We start from the raw sequence: 23655 nt of genomic DNA, 5'->3' as shown, positions 1-23655 counted from the left end.
GCAAAACGCAGCCCCCTCGCTCGGCAAAACGCAGCCCCCTCGCTCGGCCCGGCAAAACGCAGCCTCCTAGCTCAGCACAGGGGGAAAAAAAACAGCCTCCACGCTCCGCTTGGTGGAAGACACAGCCTACTTCCGGCACGGGGGTAAGCTCAGCCCCCTTGACCCACACGGGGGAAAAAACAGCCTCCTCAACCAGCACGGGGCAAAAAACAGTTTCTTGGCCCAGTATAGGGGAAAACACAGCGTCTTTTTCCTTCACGGGGGTGAAACGCAGCCTCCTTGACCTACACAGGGGGGGGAAAAAAGCCTCCTCACCCCGCACGGCGGAAAACACAGCCTCCTTGCTCAGAACAGGGGAAACGCAGCCTCCTCGCTCGGCATCGTGGAAAAAACACAGCCCCCTCGCTCAGCACAGGGGGAAACACAGCCCCCTCGCTCGGCACAGGAAAACACAGCCTCCTCGCTCGGCACGGGAAAACACAGCCTCCTCGCTCGGCACGGGAAAACACAGCCTCCTCGCTCGGCAAGGGAAAACACAGCCTCCTCGCTCGACACGGGAAAACACAGCCTCCTCGCTCAGCACAGGAGGAAAAACACAGCCCCCTCGCTCAGCACAGGGGGAAACACAGCCCCCTCGCTCAGCACAGGAAAACACAGCCTCCTCGCTCGGCACGGGAAAACACAGCCTCCGCGCTCGGCACGGGAAAACACAGCCTCCTCGCTCGGCGCGGGAAAACACAGCCCGCTCGCTCAGCACAGGGGGAAACACGGCCCCCTCGCTTAGCACAGGAGGAAAAGCACAGCCCCCTCGCTCAGCACAGGGGGAAACACAGCCACCTCGCTCGGCACGACAAAACACAGCCTCCTTGCTCGGCACGGGAAAACACAGCCTCCTCGCTCGGCAAAACGCAGCCCCCTCGCTCGGCCCGGCAAAACGCAGCCCCCTCGCTCGGCCCGGCAAACCGCAGCCTCCTCGCTCGGCCCAGCAAAGCGCAGCCTCCTCGCTCGGCAAAACGCAGCCCCCTCGCTCGGCCCGGCAAAACGCAGCCTCCTAGCCCAGCACAGGGGGAAAAAAAAACAGCCTCCACGCTCCGCTTGGTGGAAGACACAGCCTACTTCCGGCACGGGGGTAAGCTCAGCCCCCTTGACCCACACGGGGGAAAACACAGCCTCCTCAACCAGCACGGGGCAAAAAACAGTTTCTTGGCCCAGTATAGGGGAAAACACAGCGTCTTTTTCCTTCACGGGGGTGAAACGCAGCCTCCTTGACCTACACAGGGGGGGGAAAAAAGCCTCCTCACCCCGCACGGCGGAAAACACAGCCTCCTTGCTCAGAACAGGGGAAACGCAGCCTCCTCGCTCGGCATCGTGGAAAAAACACAGCCCCCTCGCTCAGCACAGGGGGAAACACGGCCCCCACGCTCAGCACAGGAGGAAAAACACAGCCCCCTCACTCAGCATAGGGGAAAACACAGCCCCCTCGCTCGGCATGGGAAAACACAGCCCCCTCGCTCAGCATAGGGGAAAACACAGCCCCCTCGCTCGGCATGGGAAAACACAGCCCCCTTGCTCAGCACAGGGGGAAACACAGCCCCCTCGCTCAGCACAGGGGGAAACACAGCCCCCTCGCTCGGCACGGGAAAACACAGCCTCCTCGCTCGGCACGGGAAAACACAGCCTCCTCGCTCGGCACGGGAAAACACAGCCTCCTCGCTCGGCACGGGAAAACACAGCCTCCTCGCTCGGCACGGGAAAACACAGCCTCCTCGCTCGGCCCGGGAAAACACAGCCTCCTCGCTCGGCACGGGAAAACACAGCCTCCTCGCTCGGCACGGGAAAACACAGCCTCCTCGCTCGGCACGGGAAAACACAGCCTCCTCGCTCAGCACAGGAGGAAAAACACAGCCCCCTCGCTCAGCACAGGGGGAAACACAGCCCCCTCGCTCGGCACGACAAAACACAGCCTCCTCGTCGGCACGACAAAACACAGCCTCCTCGCTCGGCACGGGAGAACACAGCCTCCTCGCTCGGCACGGGAAAACACAGCCTCCTCGCTCGGCACGGGAAAACACAGCCTCCTCGCTCGGCACGGGAAAACACAGCCTCCTCGCTCGGCACGGGAAAACACAGCCTCCTCGCTCGGCACGGGAAAACACAGCCTCCTCACTCGGCACGGGAAAACACAGCCTCCTCGCTCGGCACAGGAGGAAAAACACAGCCGCCTCGTTCAGCACAGGGGGAAACACATCCCTGGTGCTTGGCACATGGAAAAACACCCAGCCTCCTAGCTAGGCATGGGGACAAACAGCCTCCTTGCTCACTCGGCACAGCGGGGGGAGACAGACAGCCTCCTCGCTCACCAAAGAAACTAATAAATTAATTAAAAGCACAAATTCACTTTCAAACCCATGATGAGTCTGCCTGATCAAATTATGATTTTCTAAGTATTCTGCTTTAACCTCCTTAATAATGGACCAGCAATTTAAGATTTTAGGTTAACTAGCCTGTAATTTCCTGCTTCTCTCCTCATTCGAATAATTAATTCGCTCTTTTCCAATCCTCTAGAACCCTTCCAGAATCTAAGGAGGCACTTCTCTTAAGACTCTAGAATGCGTGCCATCTCGTCCCGGGGACTTGTTGGCCTTTAGGTCCAATGCTTTTTCAAACATCTTTCCATGGTGATGATTGTTTTAAGTTCTCCTTTTTGCCTCTTGAGTTAAGTAAGTTTGGAAGTTTTCCAAGCCTTCTGCAGAGAAGACATGCAAAATACCTGTTCAACACCTCTGCCATTTCCGTATTTTCCATGATCAATTCCACAAATTCACTCTCTGGAAGACCATTAGCTTTAGTTACACTTTTTCTCATTTAAATAATGTTTAAATTCTTTTGAGGTTATATTACTAGCTAGCTTTCTCTCTTGCTCTTCATTATTGATTGCCATTCTCTAGAGGTTCTTAAAAGTTAACCAATCTTTGGATCTACCACTAAACTTTGCAGATTTATAGTGTTCCTTTCAATTTGATGCTATCCTTACCTTCCTTATTCAGTTATAGATATTGTATCCTTCTCAAAGAGGCCTTATTTCTCAGTGGGATAAATCTTGAGCATAAGATATCTCCATAAATGCCTGTCACTGCAACTCTACCCACGTTGTAGCCCAATCAGCTAAGTTCACTTCCCAAGTAAAAATATTGAAGGAGATGCATTTAGGGTGGATTGAGGTGTTTTAAAACAAAACCAAATGCTGCAGTGAACCACTTCCTACCCTCTCCATTGGTCAAGCTTATTAATAGCAACACTGGTCTGATCAGAATACTTGCACAGAAAACTACAGCAGGGTTTTGTACTCCATGGAGGCTTCCCACCAACAAATGAAGCATTTTGGTAGAAAGATTGAGACAATGTCATGTCGAGACCAGAGACGTTCAGGTTATTGGAAGATTTCGATTGTGAGACACCACATCAGGTGCCATACAGAACACACCTGAGGAAGGAGCTGCGCTCCGAAAGCTAGTGATTTGAAACACACCTGTTGGACTTTAACCTGCTGTTGGAAGACTTCTTACTATTCAGAAAAAGAAACTGGCACTATTGGAGTCAATCTAAGATTGTGGGGAGAATCAAGTGTTCAAAATTACATGTAGTTTTGATAGAAGTATATAGATAGAAATTATCTCCACTGCCAGTAACCAGAGTGTTATGGGCCAGGGTTTAGAGAGCCCCAAAGTGTATCATGGACTTCACCTGACACACAACTTTTAATAGATTGTGGTATGGGGAGTACACGGCCCACTCTACAGGTGTGATACAGCAGAAATGGAAAATATTTTTTAAAGCAAAACAATGATTACTCTATGAACTCAAAGTTAACCTTTTTAAAACATAGTAACATCTTAGCAAACATTAATTCAAATACAACCCCCAAAAAATACAACATTAAGTAATCCTTAATAACATCCCAAACTGGAAGGGCTGGTTTAGCTCACAAGGCTAAATCGCTGGCTTTTAAAGCAGACCAAGCAGGCCAGCAGCACGGTTCGATTCCCGTACCAGCCTCCCCGGACAGGCGCCGGAATGTGGCGACTAGGGGCTTTTCACAGTAACTTCATTGAAGCCTACTCGTGACAATAAGCGATTTTCATTTTCATTTAATTTCATTTCAAACAACATCCAGAAGACAGAAGAAACACCTTTTATCAGAAGCACATCAGGTTTACAGTCACTACTGAAAACATTTATAATTCTGAATTCACCAAATGATCGAGAGATAGTCTTTTCCCAGCAGAGAGATCAACAGTACACCTGCGGTGTCTGGCTTCAGCTCCAACACTGAAAACAAAACTAAAACACACCCTGCAGCAAACAGCCTAAAACGAAAGTAAAAAGCTGACGGACAGCCCAGCTCCACCCACACTCTGACATCGCTGATAAACACCCATTACGTAAAGGTACATTTGTGTCTTTAAAAATTTTTTTTTTAATTCTTCTCCCTTTTCACATTTTCTCCCAAATTTACACCCACCAACAACAATAATCAGTAACAAATATGCCAATCCCCATATCAATAACAACGATCCCATCCTCCCACCAAACGAGGCGAAGGCGACATTATCTCCCTCCGCATCCGTTTCCAACCCTGGCTGGTCTGACACCCCGAATATTGCCAACCGGGGACCCGGGTCCAGTTTCACATGCACCACTTTAGAAATTACCTTAAAAACTGCCTTCCAGTAATTGGACAGGACCAAAACATATTAACGTGATTAGCGGGACACCCCGCAATGTTCACACACATCTTCTACTCCTTCAAAGAATCGGCTCATCCTCGCCCTCGTGAGGTGTGCTCTGTATACCACCTTCAGCTGTATCAGCCCCAACCTCACGCACGAGGTGGAGGCATTCACTCTCCGGAGCACCTCACACCAGAACCCCTCCTCCATATCCTCTCCCAACTCTTCCTCCCACTTTGCTTCCCCCCTTCCAAAATAGCTCCGTAAACCGCTGACACTACTCCCTTCTTCAGTCCCCCTGTCGTCAGCACCTCCTCCAGCAATGTGGAGGCCGGCTCCACCAGGAAGCTCTGTATCTCCTTTCTGGCAAAATCTCGAACCTGCATGTATCTAAACAATTACCCCTGCTCCAGCCCATACTTTGCTTCCAGCTCCTTCAACCCTACAAACCAACCCCTAAGAAACAAATCTTTTTGTGTCTTCATCCCCTTCTCCTCCCTTTTCCGAAAATTTCTATCCCACCTCCCTGGCTCAAATCTGTGGTTCCCCCGAATCGGCATTTCCCTCGACCCTGCCCCCAACCCGAAGTGTTGGCGAAATGCCTCCAAATTCTCAATGAAGCTAATATAACCGGACTCTGAGTACTTTCCCGGAGCTAACGGGAGCGGCGCTGTTGCTCGTGCTTTCAATCCCGACCCCCTGCACAAACTCTCCTCCATTCTGACCCACTGGGAATCAACCTGCCTCTCCCAGCTCCGCACTTTCTCCACATTCACTGTCCAGTAGTAATACATCAGGTTCGGAAGATCCAAACCCACTGCCTGCCTTCCCCTCTGTAGCAGCACCTTTCCAACTCTGGTCACCTTCCCTCCCCATATGAACAAAGTAATCCTTCCCTCAATCTCTCTGAAAAAAGCCTTTGGCAGGAAAATCGGCAGGCATTGGAAAATAAACAGAAATTGCAGCAGCACGGTCATTTTAACTGCCTGTACCCGACCCGCCAGTGACAGAGGGAGACCATCCCACCTTGCCATATCAGCTTTCACTCTCCCCACCAAACTAGAAATGTGGAGCCCCCCCCACCCACGGGCAACCTGCACCCCCAGGTACCTAAAGTGCCCCGACCGAGACACCACAAAATACTCTAGATTTAGACGGGCAGCACAGTAGCATAGTGGTTAGAATAATTGCTTCTCAGCTCCAGGGTCCCAGGTTCGATTCCGGCTTGGGTCACTGTGTGGAGTCTGCACGTTCTCCCCGTGTGTGCGTCGGTTTCCTCCAGGCGTTCTGGTTTCCTCCCAGTCCAAAGATGTGCAGGTTAGGTGGATTGGCCATGCTAAATTGCTTCTTAGTGTCCAAAATTGCCCTTAGTGTTGGGTGGGTTACTAGGATAGGGTGGAGGTGTGGGCTTGGGTAGGGTGCTCTTTCCAAGAGCTGGTTCAGACTCGATGGGCCGAATGGCCTCCTTCTACACTGTAAATTCTATGAATTTAGTTTGTACCCGAGAAAGACCCAAACACTCCAAGCAGCTCCAATATTCCCCCCATCGACACACACTGTTCTGACACGTATAACAGCAAATCATCGGCATATAAGGACACCCTATGCCCCAACTTCCCCCTCCCCCCGCACACTATTCCTTTCCATACCCCCGAACTTCTTAATGTGATGGCCAACGGCTCAATCTCAAGTGTAAACAGCAGGGGTGGACATAGGACATTCCTGCCTAGTCCCACGGTGGAGAGAAAAGTATCTCGAGCTGATGTTGTTTGTGCAGACACTCGCCCTTGGCTCCTTATATAGTAGCTTTACCCAGTTCACAAATCTTTGTCCAATCCCAAACCGCTCCAGAACTGCCATCAAGTCGTTCTACCCGGTCAAACGCCTTCTCAGCATCCAGTGCCCCAACCACCTCCGTTTCCTTCCCCGCTGACGGTGGCATAACAACGTTCAATACCCTTCTAATGTTTGAAAAGAGCTGCCTTCCTCTCACGAACCCTGTCTGATCTTCACCTATCACCTTCGGGAGGCACTACTCCAGCCTACCCGCCAGGACCTTTGCCAATACTTTTGCGTCCACATTCAGAAGCGAAATGGGCCTATATGACCCACACTCCTTCGGGTCCTTTTTTTTTTAGCAACAGAGAAATCGATGCCTGCCCCAAGGTTTGTGGCAACACCCCCTTCTCTATCGCCTCTTCAAACATCCCCACCATCAGGTGTGCCAGCTTATCCTTGAATTTTTTATAATATTCCAGCGGAAACCCATCCGGCCCTGCCACCTTCCCCAACTGCATCCTCCCAATCGCATCCTTCATCTCCTGCTCCACTATCGCTCCTTCTAATGTAGCCCTGTCCCCCTCCCCTAACCTCGGGTACTCCAACCCATCTAGAAACTTCTGCATCTCACAGTCTCTCCCAGGTGGCTCTGACCTGTCCAACCTTTCATAAAATTCCTCAATAACCTTGCTAATCAGATATGGAGCTACCACCAGCATGATCTGACACTGCAATTGCAGAGTATTCCGACCCCTTAATCCCAGCCAGCAAAGCCTTCCCCACCACGAAAAAGTCGATCCGCGAGTATACCTTATGGACTGCTGAGAAAAACGAGTACTCCCGTTCCCTCAGGTGCAGAAACCTCCACGGGTCCACCCCTCCCATTTCCACACGTAAACAGGGAAGCGAAGAATCGGGGAAACCCCCAAAAGCGCCGCAAATAGTGGCCATCGGCGGGAGCTCTGCTCGATGCGGCCGACCCACTCGCAAATGCCACCGGAAGTCCAAAGGAACATTTCTTAAACACCCATTTCTTAAAGGTACTCTCACATGACAAGACAACATGGCATTAAGCCAACTAGCTGACAAAACAGAAGGGATACATAATGCAGGGACTGTTCAAGTCTGGAATGCACTGCCTGAATCGTGTGGAAGCAGATTCAAACAGTGACTTTCTTTCAATTAATTGGATAAATTATTGAAATTGGAAAAATCTACAGGGCTTTGTGGAAAGAGCACAGGAGTGTGACTAATTGGACAGCACTTACAATGAGCCTGCACACGTACAATAGACTGTGTTGTGGCAAGTATGCAGAAACAAGCATAGCTTTTGTGCATTAGCAATTGCCAAGGTTTGAATTCTCGTGGAAAATGAAGCAATCGTGATCACATTTTAAAGTTGTTTCAGTAGTCATTAACCCCAATTCTAGATTAGAAAATTTCTTCACTTAGCTTAATTTATATTGTAATTTTTCCTTTTGTTTTTACTCCAGGAAAGCAACCTCCACTGCAAGCATCAGTTGTAACATCTAATAGGCAGCTCCACTGTGCACAATACAGAAACCAGTTTCTTACTTGATCAGGACCCAGATTAAAGTTTTGGTGAGCTGAAAATCCCACCAGGGGCTTCAACTAGAATGCAGCCAATGTAGGGTTTGCTGAATAGAGACATACTCTTGAAGCTTTTTATCTTCTACTAACAGCTAACTGTGGGTTTACCTGCACCTCAGGGACTGCATCAGTTCAAGAAGTCGGCTCATCATCACTGTCTGAAGGGCAATTAGGAATGGGCAATAAATGTTAGCCGTGCCAGCAATGCCCACATCCTGCAAATGATTTTTTTAAAAACACAAGATGAATTAACAGTAAGGGGGCAACAATTTATACTGCTGAAGAGAGTGCCAATTGGTTGGCATGGGGCAGCACAGTGGTTCGCCCTGCTGCCTCACAGCACCAGGGACCTGGGTTCAATTCCAGCCTTGGGTCACTGTCTGTGGAGTTTGCACGTTCTCCCTGTGTCTGCGTGGTTTCCTCCGGGCGCCGCAGTTTCCTTCCATAGTCCAAAGATGAGGGTATGTGTATTGGCCATACTAAATTGTTCCTTAGTGTCCATAGTGTTCCTACGATAGGACGGAGGAGTGGGCCTGGGTATGTTACTCCTTCAGAATGTCGGTGTAGACACAATAGGCCGAATGGCCTCCTCCTGCACCGTAGGATTAGAATTTTTCATAGAATTTCTCAGTGGAGATTAATAGGTAGAGGTGTTGCCATGGCGAATGTAGCAAGAAACAGTTAACTGCCAAGCTTTTGTTACAAATTCAAACCAGCCAGGTCGACTCAGAGCCAAGACAGAAAGCTTTGAAAGTATGTCTCTTTATTTCAGCACTACTTTGTTCTTTGCCATCAACATATTATCTCGATTAAGGGGCAGCACGGTGGCTAGCACTGCTGCCTCAAAGCGCTGAGGACCGGAGTTCGGTCCCGGCCCAGGACACTGTCTGTGTGGTGTTTGCACATTCTCCCAGTGTCTGCTTGGGTCTCACCCCCAGAACCCAAAGATGTGCAGGGTAGGTGGATTGGCCACGCTGAATTGCCCCTTATTTGGAAAAAAGATGAAGTTGGGTACTCTTTAATTTATGAAAAGAACATCTTGATTAACTTGTCTCTGGCCGAATTAATCAACAGCTTTCCCGATAAGTTAATTTTTAAATAGATGTAACCGTCAAAATTGTGCCGTGAGATATTAGGTAGGCAGCACAGTGGCTAGGACTGTTGTCTCAGTGCTGGGGACCTGGGTTCCATTACGGCCTTGGGTGACTACCTGTGTGGAGTTTGCACATTCTCCGTGTTTGCATGAGTTTCCTTCGGATGCTCCGGTTTCTTCCCAGTCCAAGTTATACAGGTCAGGTGGATTGGCCATTATCAATGCATGGGAGGGTCAGCACACTCGATGGGCTGAATGGCCTTCTGACTGTAGGGATTCTATGCTTCACTAAATTATAACCAATCATTCTTTTGGGGAGGGGGGTAAGAGAACTTGAAGCAGTAACCTGTCAAGACAAAGCCTCCATCCTAAATGTCAGTGGGCAAAGAAATAAACTTCTGATCTCTAACCCGTTGCCAATTCAAGCACCAAGGAAACTGCATGGCAGATACAACGCAGCACAGATGGCTACTTGGCCCACATCTGTGCTAGCTACCTGAAAGAGCTATCCAATTTGTCCCTCTCTCTGCTCTTTCCGCATGTTTCTTTAAATTTCTCAAGAGTACGTCAATTCACTTTGAAATTCACTATTGCATCTGTCTCCAGCACCATTTCAGGCAATATATCTCAAACCAAAACAATTCAGGAAAAATAAATTCACATTAATTTCCGCTCCCAAAATATTTTTGCCACTTATCTTAAATCTGTGTTCAATGGTTATTGGCCACTGGGAACAATGTCCCCCTAGCAACTACATCCAAATCCTTTGTAATTTTAAATAACTCTACATCAAATCTCCATGACCTCCCACGTAGTAAGGAGAATAATCTTCCATTTCTCTGGTCTTTCCACATAACGAATGCCCTCATCCTCCTACCATTCGCATATCTCTTCTCCTAAAGCTTGAGAGAGCAATTAATTTTAATACAAGTTATTAATGCAAGAAAGAACAACATATTCCCAAAATGAAAACGGTTATAATCTATTTAGATGCTGATGTTACATATCACAGTATTCTGCACTAGACCCTTTTAGGGCAGGTCATCCACTCGTGAACAGGTACAGTGCCTCGAGGTATTTTTAAATGCTCCAGATACCTCCCAAGAATAAAATGTAGGACTCTGGAATTAAATTTCCTGCATGTACAGTGAGTACTAAATAACCCTTCACAAATCCCAAGGATCAAATGAAGACTGTCGATAATTTAGTTTGGCTAGGAAATGATTTCAATTGCTAAAGTATTTCAATTCCTGATGGGGGCACAGTAGTTAACACTGTTGCTTCACAGCACCAGGGACTGGGGTTTGATTCCCGGCTTGGGTCACTCCCTGTATGCGTGAAGTCTGCACATTCACCCCGTGACTACGTGGCTTTCCTCCAGGTGCTCCTGTTTCCTCCCACAAGTCCAGAAAGACGGGCAGTTAGGTGATTTGGACATTGAATTCCCCCTCAGTGTACCCGAACAGGCGCGTGGCAACTAGGGGCTTTTCACAGTCACTTCATTTGCAGTGTTAAGCCGACTTGTGACACTAATAAATATTAAGTACTGACAATAATTTTTAAAATATATAAATAGGTTGCCATTTAGCAGGCACATCAATCTCACACACCTGCCTTGTGGCACCCCTTAATACATCTCCTCAAAATGGTGCACAACTGCAATTTGAGCCCATTCATGTGTTTCGCAGCATTCCACAGTAATTTTAACCATTTATCTGCTTCTTCATCAGCACTATACACAGTGCTCATTATACAATTTATGGACCGTAGTTAACCAATAAAACACAACTGACTTCCAACCTTGCAAGTAAACTAAATCACATGGGTTTGGGATCTGCAAGCTGCAGCTCCAGAGCAGCATGCAGCTCTCATTAAGGACACATGCAGCTCCTAACCAGGATCCATCAAACCCATTTTTTGGTAATTAGATGGCTTATTTAAAAAAACTTCAAGAACAAGTACACAGAACACAAGTGAGAAAGTATCATTTAGTTAACAACTTTTTAGTTAAAAAAAATTATAGAACATTGTTGAAATGTGTCGGCCTTATTTTTCATGATTATTGGAATTTGAATATGAGCATTGTGGCTCTGGAGATGGTGACCAACATCTGACCACGGTCATATATTCCTTGGCTTTCTTGCAGCAATAGAAGATAGCTGCCAGGGGAATCTCCAGAACCAAAGACTAATTGACATCAGTGAAACTAAGCATCACAACTAATGTGGAATTTCTTTAAGAATCAAATTCTAATCTGTGATGTCCTCATCAATGATGCACAAGGCGTGATCAGGTTCCTGCGACAACACATACTTGGAACTGGTTTGGGGCAAATCATCAGGAGGCTGACTCAGATTTCAGCCCATTTGTCACTCCTCCACCCCGCTCAAGGGAGAATGAGTGTCAGACTTCCACAGGACTGCAGCTGACTGAAGGGTACAGTGGATCTGTTGTGGGATCCACCTGACTCTCAGGCAAGCACGATGGTGATTGCCTCCAAACACCATTGTGCAATCAGCAGCAAACTGACTGTTCATTAGCCCCAAACTAAAATGCTCGCTCTCAGAAGGCAAACTGTTCACCCAAGTAGATATAGCAAAATATATGTGCTTCTGTGAATTGCTGTGTTCTCAAAATCACTCATCTTTTGAACTTAATCCCTGCTTCTGTGATTTTGATTTCTGAGTATGAGAGTTGTTCAACAGTGTGCAGTGTGCATTGTTAACGGAATATACTTGTCCTTGATGCATTTAGTGTCCATGACACAATATGTCGAGATGCTGTGCTTCTTCCACTGAAAGCCTGGTTTGTAAAATAGATTTTGTATCGGAAACCAGGAAAGATATACCCCATGTGTGTTTTTTTTTTAAAAACAAGTGCTATCTGGGAGAAAGGTGTCCAGATGAAACTGCCCCTCTGTGCACTGGCTACTGTCACTCCTTGTCCACCATAACAAGGTTATCTCGCCTTCCAGGGTTCAGCACAGTATCCAGCGCCTAGCAATTTCATATCTGAAAGACTCCTGCATAATATACACCAGCTTGCAAGTCTTTTTGGTAGATCTTCTTAGGATGGTACAAAATATGACACACTGCGAATCGTCAACATGCCCACAGTGTGCTATGTAACCAGGCAAGTAGATTTCCACATCAAGGTACATCTGTGCCCAGAGGAACTGATGGGAGTTAGCCAACAAGGTGAATCCATGGCTGCCAACATGCCATGCCTAATCTTTCATCTGTTACCAATCTTTGGGTCATAAGTAACAGACTGAAAGAACCGCACGCGCTTGCTGGATTGCTTTTGAGTCAGCTCATTTCGACAAATGCAACTAGTTAAATATTTAAGAATAGTTGGAACCAAACATGGTTCAAATGGCTGCAGAGCTGTCAAAAATGCTTGAACAGCTCTCAATGAGAATCCCTCTTGATCAAGAGGAGTGCAACCTTCATTATACAATGTAAAACCGATTAAACACAAAAGTTGCCTTATGAAGTTATACGGTATGACATGAAGTTGTAAGCAAACCTGCAATGCCTTACATTCTGTCAATCAGAAACGTGTTAGGTGAATACCATCTGGTTAGGCAATGTTCTTCAGAAAAATAAACAGATGACTGTATGGGGGATGCTGCCTAGTCATGTGTCAGTTACTGCTAATATATTAAAGAATTAATGTTGTATGGTGTTCTAGCACTGAGGCTTGATACAGTTGGGTCTCACTTTGGACAACCTTTGCCAGAGAGGCTTGCTTTAGAAAGCATGCTTTTACATTATTCTGCCATTCCACATCTTAGAATCCCAACTGCTGCAGCTTTACTGTATCAATAGCAGCATAAAAATCAGGAAGCAGCAGGTTGCTGTCAGCGCTCAATCCAAGCCACATAGCAAAGTCCCTACCTCCAACTAACCATTAGCAGAGCAGTATTCTTTGTTCCAGACCAAATGTTTTTTAAAATTTTAGAGTACCCAATTATTTTTTTTCCAATTAAGGGGCAATTTAGCATGGCCAATCCACCTAACTTGCACATCTTTGGGTTGTGGGAGTGAAACCCACGTAGACACGGGGAGAACGTGAAAACTCCATACGGACAGTGACCCAGGGCCGGGATTCGAACCCGGTCCTCTGCGCCGTAGTCCCAGTGCTAACCACTGCGTCACATGCTGCCGAATTCCAGACCTAATTGATTAAGTAATGGAAGATTTGATTTCCAATCAATGGTGGTCAGATTAACAAGTTACTGCGGTTATGGGAAGCAAAAGGACATTTTTTTAAAAAACTAAAACACCAAAAGTTGAAAGCCAATTGTAACCAAATACAAAAGGATAACAAAACAAGACAAAAGTTTATCTCAATCAAGACAATGGTAGGGGTACTAAAACTGGCTGTGGGACTTGGGTTAGGAGGTGGATCTACTTGAAAATAAATCAATAAACTGCTACATTGTGACATACGTCTGGCCAGGTGTGCTGCCCTCCACTGCTGAATAACCATACACTGCCCCGTATCTAGTGAAATGCAGCCACTTGGGCAGATTATCGGAAAACTACAATACCCAAGGAACCATGCCCCAACCTGAGTTAGTATCTTCCAAAGACTTTAGGAAATGTGGACAGAACTGAAAAAATGACAAACGGTTACATTCAAAGTAGTGGGGCTATTTTAAACACAGCCACACATGTTCACATGTCCACACTTTACAGCGGAGCCAACAAACCCTAACAACTCTTCAGGCCAACTGGAACAGACATGCCCAACTGTCTAACCTTGGAGGTAAGAGGAACTGGAGATATAGGAAGTAAAGTTGGAATCTGCTGTCCCAGCTGGATACAAAACATCAGGCCAGCATTTCAGGAAAAACACTATTCAACATGGCATTTCACCAGAGTGCCACATCTACTTTATCATCATCACTACTCACAAGGTGACGGTAGTCGCCACAGTCCCAGATAGCCATAGGCTTGGGGGGGGGGGGGGGGGGGAGAGAGAGAGAATTGAACCCACGCTGTGACCTTGCTCTGCATTATGAACCAGCTATCTAGCCAACTGAGCTAAACTTTCCAGAGCACTTTACAGCCAATGAAGTAGTAATTGTAGCCACTTTTGCACTGTTGGAAATGTGACAGCTAATAGGTGCACAAAAAGATCCCACAAACAGCAATGAGATTGCAGATTTTTTTGAGATTACATGTCATTTCTTTGAAAAGAATGGGATCATGTATGAAACCCCGAGAAACCCCAATTTAATATCTCAAATTGGATGTGGAGAAGATGTTCCCTCTTTTGGGGAGATTCTATAATTCTGAGTCACTGCTTAAAAATAAGGGGTTGCGCACTTAAGACAGAGATGGGGAAAACCAAATTCTCTCAGAAGGCAGTGAATCGCTGGAGCTCTCTTCAGCAAAAGGCAGTGGAAGCAGAGTATTTGAATATCTTTAAGACAGAAGATGATAAATTATTGATTAACAAGGGGGTAAAAGGTTAATTGGGGGTAGGCAAGAATGTGGGGGTTGAGGTTACAATTAGATCAGCCATGACCTTACTGAATGGAGGAGCAGATTTGAAGAGCTGTGTGGCCTACTCCTGCTCCTAATTTGTATGTTCATATGTAAATCAAGAATGAATTATATTAGGAAGCATAGCTAGAAGGGTGCCCTCATTGCGACATATTTTCATGTACAATATTTCATGTTTGTTACTATTATCGCTGATCCACTCATGCAACCTAAATGGTTCAGTGTCTGATTGGATATTACAGACAACCTGGTTGAGATTCCGAACAAGTGATTTTGATTATGTTACTAAACGATAAGTTAAAATTCTACCATTGCAAATTATGAAACTGAACTCAATAAATCTGAATTTCCAAGCTGGTGTCAGGGAAAAAAAAGGACCATGAAAGCTGCCAGACTGCTGTCCAGACCTAACTTTATTCACCAATGATAATCAGAAATTGGAATCCATCACCCCTCCCCGGTCTGTAGTGCTCGTTTCTTTGTCTTTTAGGAGGCCCAGTACTACATTCTCAGTCCCACTAGATGTGGGACATAATTTAGCCTGGGCAGTGTTGCCCATAACTCAAGAAATTAAAATACTAATTTGCAACCAAAAATGGTCCTCACACAAACCAACAGCAGAAAAAGAAGCAATAGACTTTCTTCATTAATTCTAATGCCACCCTAATGCCTAGAAAATGCCAAGATAAACAGACCAAGTAGTAGTGAAAGCAAGACAAAATGGAGCAACTATTGTCTAAGGTGGTCATTTATTTTTAGAACCATTTGGAACTAAAGAATACATTAATGCAATTGCTGTAAATAAGCGGGATAACCCAAAACACACATTACTAACTGACACAAGACAATTACTGCAATTTAAAAGGGACTATAGTCAGCCTATCAATTAAGAATTACTAAGGTTCAAAAGCAACATTACATCCATATATATCAGTACAGTATTCTCCTGTACTAACTGTCCAAGCTTCCTGTTTATTAGGCAGGGTAATGATTAGTTTAAAAAAAACTTGAGTGTTCTTTTTGCAGAGCCCTGGTTCATCACAGAACGTGCATGGGTTTTGCGAGTTTCTCATCTTCACCACTGCTGTAAGGGCCTCATCTACGAGCCTTTTTCCCTGAAGAAAGGAAAACACAGAAATGACTAGGGGAAGGAACTGTGCTCGACACTGTATTCCAGGAGAAGAGGTTTACCATGGTGAGATATCCCCATATTTCTCAAATACAATGTTGTCAGATGTTTGCACTTTGGCAGACAGTGCCTCACCAGTGCTGGTCACAGTGGTATCAGGTGTCCCTGTTCTTGTCCGCATTCAGCGTCAACATCATAATATTTCCAGGTCAGTTACCAGTTGGTTAGATGCAGAGTAAAGCTCCCTCTATTCTGCCCCAACACATGCGAGCACTTTCTAGTGTACTAGTGTGGCATGTCCATTTCTCATGCCAGCCATTCCGCTGCAGCCTCTTGGTTAGAGTCTGCCCAATTCTGGACAATGATGGATCAAAGACTTGTACTCACTAGAACCTGGAAGGAGAATCCCAAATATTCCTTTCACTTAGAACCTTTCCAACCAGAGGGAGGAGACTTCCAACACCTCAGTCAGGGTTGTCAAAGCATAATTCCTGAAAATGGAAGTTGCTTCAACACACTGATCCATTCGGTCCTCAGGACTGCTTGCTTGAGGGCAGAGAGATTTTGAGGTTGGCAGCTGGTTGCCAGTCCTTCGTCAAGAAACCGCCTGAATTCTTCAGTGTGCTAAACACAAGATTTCATTGCAGCAGAGAAAATGCAAATATGACACCTGAATCACTATTTTCACATCAGCTAATGTCACATGGCCTTTTCCTAGTACGGCGTCTTTCAATTGTGTAGCCGACTATACAATCTCATGAAGTGACCTATGTTGAGATTCAAAGTGACTTGACCTGAATGCACCACGATAATCAAATCTGTTTTCCCTAGTATCTGTGACAGTAGCGACACTGATCAAAAATGATCAGCATCACATTCCGCTGTGTTGAAACACCTCCAGACAAAATCTAAGACAAGTGGCGAGATCTTGTGGCTGCTAACGCCAGAAGGATATTCCCGCCCCGCCAACGCGCACCCCCGCGGCGGGTGTACTGGCGGTGTGGAATGGATTCAGTGGGAAATCTGATAGCAGTGGGACCAGAAGATCCTGTTACTGGCCAACAGCAGGCTGCCGAGAATCACGCCAGAGGGAGGCCAGAGACTCTCACCCATAGGGTTTGAGTGGATCTCTCCCTGCATTCTGCAAACCCTGTAGAGCAATAGTGAGGGATGGTGGCACTGGGCAACCAAGCATTTTCCCCATTTCAAACACCCAGTGCTGTCCTGATGCGTCAAACACTCCCAGGGCACGTAAAGCACAGGTTACATACAGAGCCGAGCTCCCTCCACTCTGTGCATGCAAACACATCCAGGGCAATGGCAGTAACAGAACAGGGTTGGATAGAGTAAAGCTCCATCTACTCTGCTCCATCAAACACTCCCAGGACAGGTACAGCACGGGGTTAGATAGAGTAAAGCTCCTTCTACCTTGTCCCATCAAATGCTCCCAGGGCAGGTACAGCACGGGGTTAGAAACAGAGTAAAGCTCCCTCTACGCTGTCCCATCAAACACCCCCAGGGCAGGTACAACACATGATTAGATACAGAGTAAAGCTCCCTCTACCCTGTCCCATCAAACAGTCCCAGGCCAAGTATAGCACAGATTTAGATAGAGTAAAGCTCTGTCTACACTGTCCCCATCATACACTCCAGGGCAAGTACAGTATGGAATAGATACAAGGTAAAAGCTCTAGATACATTGCTACAACAATGTCTCTAAGTGGCTCTTCCAGATGAACAGCCCCTACTGTACACTCAGCATTCTTGCAACTCCTTTGCCAGGCACTGTCAGGTTAGTGGCATCAGCCCCAATTAGAGTCAAGATTTGTGCTGTGTTCCAATGCCCATTAGGAGCTGGACTGACACTGCCCATAGTAACTTTAAATAGGGTACTTGCAGCCTGAAGACAAAGGAAATTTCAGCCTGGGCTGGGCTTGAATGTCAGTGAATAATTCACTGTATTACTTGGCCATTGTCATTTAAAATCAGTTTTTAGTTATGAGAATACATCAACACCTTTAGAAAATGAACAGATCTCAAAATCCACAAAAGGTCTGTAGCAACAGTTCAACTACACTCCCTGCGCTTCAGCAGCTGACTGCCATCAGGGAAACTAAAATCTCTTGCATGTACCAAAACAACAGGTTCTCTAGACTAATTCCCAGGATGAGAGGGTTGGTGTTAGGTGACAGGGTGAATGGAATGAGACTCTATCCACTGCAATTTAGAAGAATGAGAGGTTATCTCATTGAAATGTGTAAAATCCTCCACAGGACTTGACCAGATAGATGCGGAGAAGTTATTTTTCCTGGCTTGAGATCTCAAACTAAGAGGAAAAGGGACCTCGGGTCTCAGGAAAAGGTATCTATCACTTACTAGGGAAGATGAGAATTGCTTCAAAGGATTTCAAATCTTTGGAATTTTCTATCTCAGAGGACTGTGAATGCTCAGTCATTGAGTACATTCAAGATCGAGATCAAAATGCTTTGGGGCACACTGGGAATCATGGGATATTGGGAAAAGTGGAGTTGATAAGGGGCCTCACGGTAGCATGGTGGTTAGCATCAATGCTTCACAGCTCCAGGGTCCCAGGTTCGATTCCCGGCTGGGTCACTGTCTGTGTGGAGTCTGCATGTCCTTCCCGTGTGTGCGTGGGTTTCCTCCGGGTGCTCCGGTTTCCTCCCACAGTCCAAAGATGTGCTGGTTAGGTGGATTGGCCATGCTAAATTGCCCGTAGTGTAAGGTTAATGGGGGAATTGTTGGGTTACGGGTTACGTGGGTTTAAAGTAGGGTGATCATTGCTCGGCACAACATTGAGGGCCGAAGGGCCTGTTCTGTGCTGTACTGTTCTATGTTCTATATAGAAGTTCAGCATTAATCCTGTCGACTGGCCGAGTAGTCACAAGGGACTGAATGGCCCTCTTGTTCCTACTTCACATCTTATGTATATAGGGCAATCTCAAAGACTCAGGACACCATGCCAATTCGGTGTACTCCACTTTTGTCCTTGAATAAATGAAAAATGGATGTGTCTCCGGGTATGACTGTAATCCACAGAGAAAGGGGGTGTTTAAGGGAAGATAAAAGATTTTTTTTGGCAGATGAGGAAAATGACTGCTCCAAAACACGGCTCCCTTCATCTCCAAGTGAGAGATGCAGAAGTCCATCCCACACTGGAATGACAAAACACTGGAATGACAAAACAGCAAAGATTTTACGTTAAATGTTAGCAGAGAATCAGAAGGTTGTGAAAGCGACAGTACAAGGGGTAAATATCCAACAGAAATGGAAATATATACTTCTAATACAAAGGGATGCTTTGCTGTTTGGAGCATTAAGTAAAAGTAAAGTTGCCATAGTTCCAGATGACCATAGGCTGCTTTTCCCTTTGAGGGGGAGAGCTGACTGGTGGTGGTTTAACCTAAGGATCACCACACCTCAGGTGAGGGCAAGGTTGAGAAGGTAGAGCCTCCATGAATAACCGCAGTCAGTATGGGAATTGAATCCAAGCTGCTGGCCTCGCTCTACATCACAAAACCAGCTGTCCAGCCAACTGGTCCCCTTTTGGAGCACGCTGAAGTTCAGTGAGTTAAGTTATTACAAATTACAACATAACAATAGCTGGGGCAGACATTATGGGTTGAATGTACTCTTCCTATTGTTTTATTTCAATGTTTAAAAGGAACCACCAGGAAAAAAAAACATGGGATTCAAAATAGACTTTCCAAATACCTGAACGGTATCAATCCAGAATAGTAAAGAGGAAGAACTAACAAAAGTATAAATAAACTTTTGGAGAGGGGAATGGGAGGGGTTGTTAAATCTCCGCTCAAATGCTCCGAGTCATAAAAGGGTCAGAGAAGTCGCCAAGAAGAAATATATTTTTGTTCAAACATAGTCAGTAGTTATCAGGAATTAATTTCCTGAAAGTAGTGGAAGCAGATTCAGTAGTAAATTCCAAAGGAACATTTAACATTGGGCATTATGTTCTAAGTTTTGTAAGCCTGGACTGGTTGAGGACAGTCAAAGAGACTTGCTATGTTGGGATGTATTTGAAAAGCAAAAAGCAAAGTGTTTTGGGGGGGGGGGGGAAAAAGCAAAGAAGTTGGATTAAATTGGCTTGCTCTACCAAAGAGCCAACAAAGGCACAGTGGGCCAATGACCTTCCTCAAAGCTGTTTCATTCTATGACTGTGCTAGTTTTGCTTCACGAGAACCTCGAGAAACTATTATATGGTTAAAAGTAACGGACACTTGGTGATGTTGCTTCCTAAATTTGTTGGTAAATTGAACCCACGCTGCTGGCCTCGCTCTGCATCACAAAACCAGGTGTCCAGCCAACTGGTCCCCGTTTGGAGCACGCAGAAATCTTTTGGATATTATTTACCTAGCGCCACTACTGTAAGGAAAGCATCCCTGCGTTTCACAAGAGTGTAATCGAACAAAAATTAACAATGGGCCAAAGGGGAGGTATTATGACAGGTGGCTAAATGGTCAAAGAAGAAGGTTTTAAGGAGTTAGTTTGTACAATGATAACTGGTCTCTGCTTATTGGATTTCCACCAGCAGTATCCAGGCCTACAAAATGGGATTGCACCCTTCTCCAATGACAGCTTTGGAATAAGGGCAGCCTTCAGAGAAACTGAATTTAGGCTGAATTCTTTGGTGCCTGCTGACGAATCACTGATAGGAAAAGCTTGCCCTAGAGTCTAAAACGCGAAAAATAAATACAAACACATCCAAGATCAGAATCTATGCCCTTACTGTAGCTACAGCCATTTTGGTTGATAAATTGATGCCTGTGAGATTAAGTTCATTTCACTTCAGGGTGAAGAGGACACAAGTTAACATTCCACAGTGACATCACTGACAGGTATTTACCCGTAAAATTTAAAATACCACCCAGAAACAAAAACGTCTTGATTGAGCAGCAGTGGCCCAAGTAACCCAACAACACCGATCTTGGGGTATCTGTACTTGTTGGGTCAAGACTCTGAAGATGAAAGCATCAAGTCAGAAACCTAAAGTAAGTACCTGTCAGCAATCATGGTACCAAGGAGAGTTACTTTTCCCATTAACTTTCAGTTCTTTTGCCTTATGAACTGAGAGTTGCCCATTAGTCTGGAGGTGTTTCTTTTAGGAAGGGACCGAGAAGAGAGAATCAAAAGCAACAGAGTGCCTAAAGTCAGGAAATACACAAGCTAACTCTTCAATACCTTTAGCTTGAGTGGAGAATGAGCGGGCTTACCACGGGCTGGAAATCGGGGCCATGCACCTTTGGGTGGAGCTTTTCTTTTCTGCGGCATTGTCATGAACGAACTTAACTCCTTTCCAGCTGCCGGTTCATGTTGCTTTTGCTTCGCTGCCAGCATGCGACATGTCAGGTTATCCAGAAAATGAGGACCTAACAAATCTGTGGTGGATAGGTTGGGAAAATTCAAAGGGGTGGGAGCAATTTTTTCCATGCCAGTTGCCCGTAACAGCCTATCAGACCTCAATTCGGAAAGGAAAGTGTGAGTCTGCCCAGCTAAAACTACTGCCAGGCGACATGCAGTGATCATGGAGAGAAACTTCTCCTTCAGCTGATCACGAGAGAGGGATTCAAACCCACCCTTCAGTTTATCCAGCTCAAACGTCTGGGCAGCTAAAATGAGAGGGCTCACAGTTTCAGTCACCCTCGATTGGATGGAACGAGTTGCTTCTATCACCCCTAATGACTTGTCACACTCCAGCTTGGTGGAAATCACACCCTTTGAGACAAGCAATTTATAGATCTGCTGATCAACCTCAGGAGCAGCAACTGCTGGGACATCAGGAATGCCAACATGGAATCTGAGACGGTTCTGGTGTTCCACACTCAGTGGAAGACGGAACGCTAAGGGTAAGAGATTATAGCATTCAAGCGGTGTCCCGCGATAGGTCTTGGGCTTCCAGCAATCTCTGTTATCACGGGAACCCTTCAGGGGTCCACCGGCCCAGCGAAGAAGGTCAGGTGACCATTTTGTCCTTGTGCTGGACAATATAGTCTCAGACGTGGACTTCTCTGAAACCTTTGACACAGTCTGAGGGATTGGCTTAGCAAGGGGGAGTGGCATGAATTGCATTGATTGTCTAGAGCGACCCCACCAGGGATTTGGCTCCTTACTGACTGACTGTGCTCCATTCCCTGAGCTAGGTTCTATATTCGGCTGCGAACTGGGACCCTGCGGAGGATTTATTTGAGGGTCATGCAACAGGAGTTGTGGAGCTGGAGGAAGATCAATGCGAAACCCAGCTGGACTGTCGCTGGTGAAGTCAAGCTGTAAAGAAGATAAAAGGTTAAATGCGTCAGAGACGACTTACAGGATGTGTCCGCAATGGTACAGAAATGGAAAGCTACGTACAGCAAGATCAAGAGGTCAGCCTTCACAGGCTAGTACGGTAGAGTCTAGTTTATAGCTCGCCAAATCCATTTTTGTAGAAGAGGAGGAATAATCTCGATTCTTAAGGATTTGACATTTCCTCAAGAATTAGAGAGAAATTCTTCCTTCGAGACCTTCACCCTACTGGGATACTCAACCGATTCCTCAGGTCAACAGTGAAATCCAATTTACTTTGTTACAAAATAGATGCAACATCAGGTGCTTGCCTAATAGGTGTTACAGTAATTTTTAAAATGCAGCTCAACAGGTTTCAGGCTTCAGGGAAAATCATTACACGAGGGATTTGCCATCGGAAGGCTTTAGTTTTCATAAGACATACTTTTTCATAACACATCACCGAGTATCCGGATAAATGCATACATAGAAAGACTTGGAGATTTGAAGTGGCTCTTCATCACATCTACCTGGAACAGCAACTCCTCGCACATATACAAACACACTTAGGAGTGAAGAGTCTGGAGTGAGAAAAGGTCATTCAGCCCATCAACCTCACACCATTCAAAATCCACATGTGATTATTCAATTATAGATTCCCTACCAGCCCGTTAATCCTTTGTATTTTATTAAGTTTTTACCTATCACGTTTTATTCCTCTATTAACCAGATGTGACAAACCCACTGATCACTTACCCCTGACTGTGCTCCTGCCTTCGGAGACAAAGAGAATTCTAGAGTTTTTCCATGGAAGTCATGAGGAATCTCTCGGAAAAAGTTGCACATGGATGTCGCAGCATTCCCACTCTCCAGCTGTAGAAGGACCTGCAGCAATCACAGCACAAGACAGGGTTAAACTAAGTCAACCGATAACACATTCTGACCATGAAAAATTCAGCTTTTATCTCAAGCCCAAAATCTCAATTTACACTGAAATGACATGGGGCTTTTCATACACCAACGCTAACGTCTGCCTGATCAGAAGGTAGGACAACTGGGCCTAATCATCACACTTCTCAGCACTCATCATTACACAGGGATTAGGAGCAGGAAACCCGGACTGATTTTTCTCTCCACAGACTAGACATATGGAGGGCAATCTTAGCAACCCGATCAGTCACTACAGCACGAATGAGGCATTGAATCTGGGACCCTTAGTCTTTACGGATCAATTCAATACTGTGCCAATTCTTTCCAAACTAATCCACCAGGACAGCTCTGGCAATTTCTTGCAGCTACAAAATTGGATGCAGCATCTCAAAGATGAGTAAGTTTTAACTTATAATCAGTTTGATGGGTAATGAAATAAACATGACAGTACTGCTGCTAGAAATGGCTACTAGTAAAGTCGCAAGCCACATTTCAGAAAATTTCACTTCCTGTGATATTTAATTATCACAATATAGCAGGATGCCTCTGCATCCACAACCCATACTCAAAACT

General features: G+C 45.9%; 1 protein-coding gene across 1 annotated transcript in view; it reads right to left on the bottom strand.

Annotated features, from left to right (window-relative positions):
* The window catches only part of LOC119963804 (zinc finger protein 638-like), a 182007-nt gene that overhangs the window by 50656 nt on the left and 107696 nt on the right, over positions 1-23655 (bottom strand). Inside the window, exon 16 of the mRNA XM_038793101.1 lies at positions 22909-23037. Coding sequence (XP_038649029.1) covers positions 22909-23037 — 129 coding nt within the window. The remainder of the gene's footprint in view (positions 1-22908; positions 23038-23655) is intronic.

The sequence above is a fragment of the Scyliorhinus canicula genome, chromosome 3 (assembly GCF_902713615.1).
Source record: "Scyliorhinus canicula chromosome 3, sScyCan1.1, whole genome shotgun sequence".
In the NCBI taxonomy this organism is placed as follows: domain Eukaryota; kingdom Metazoa; phylum Chordata; class Chondrichthyes; order Carcharhiniformes; family Scyliorhinidae; genus Scyliorhinus; species Scyliorhinus canicula.
This window is presented reverse-complemented; position numbering and strand designations above follow the sequence as displayed.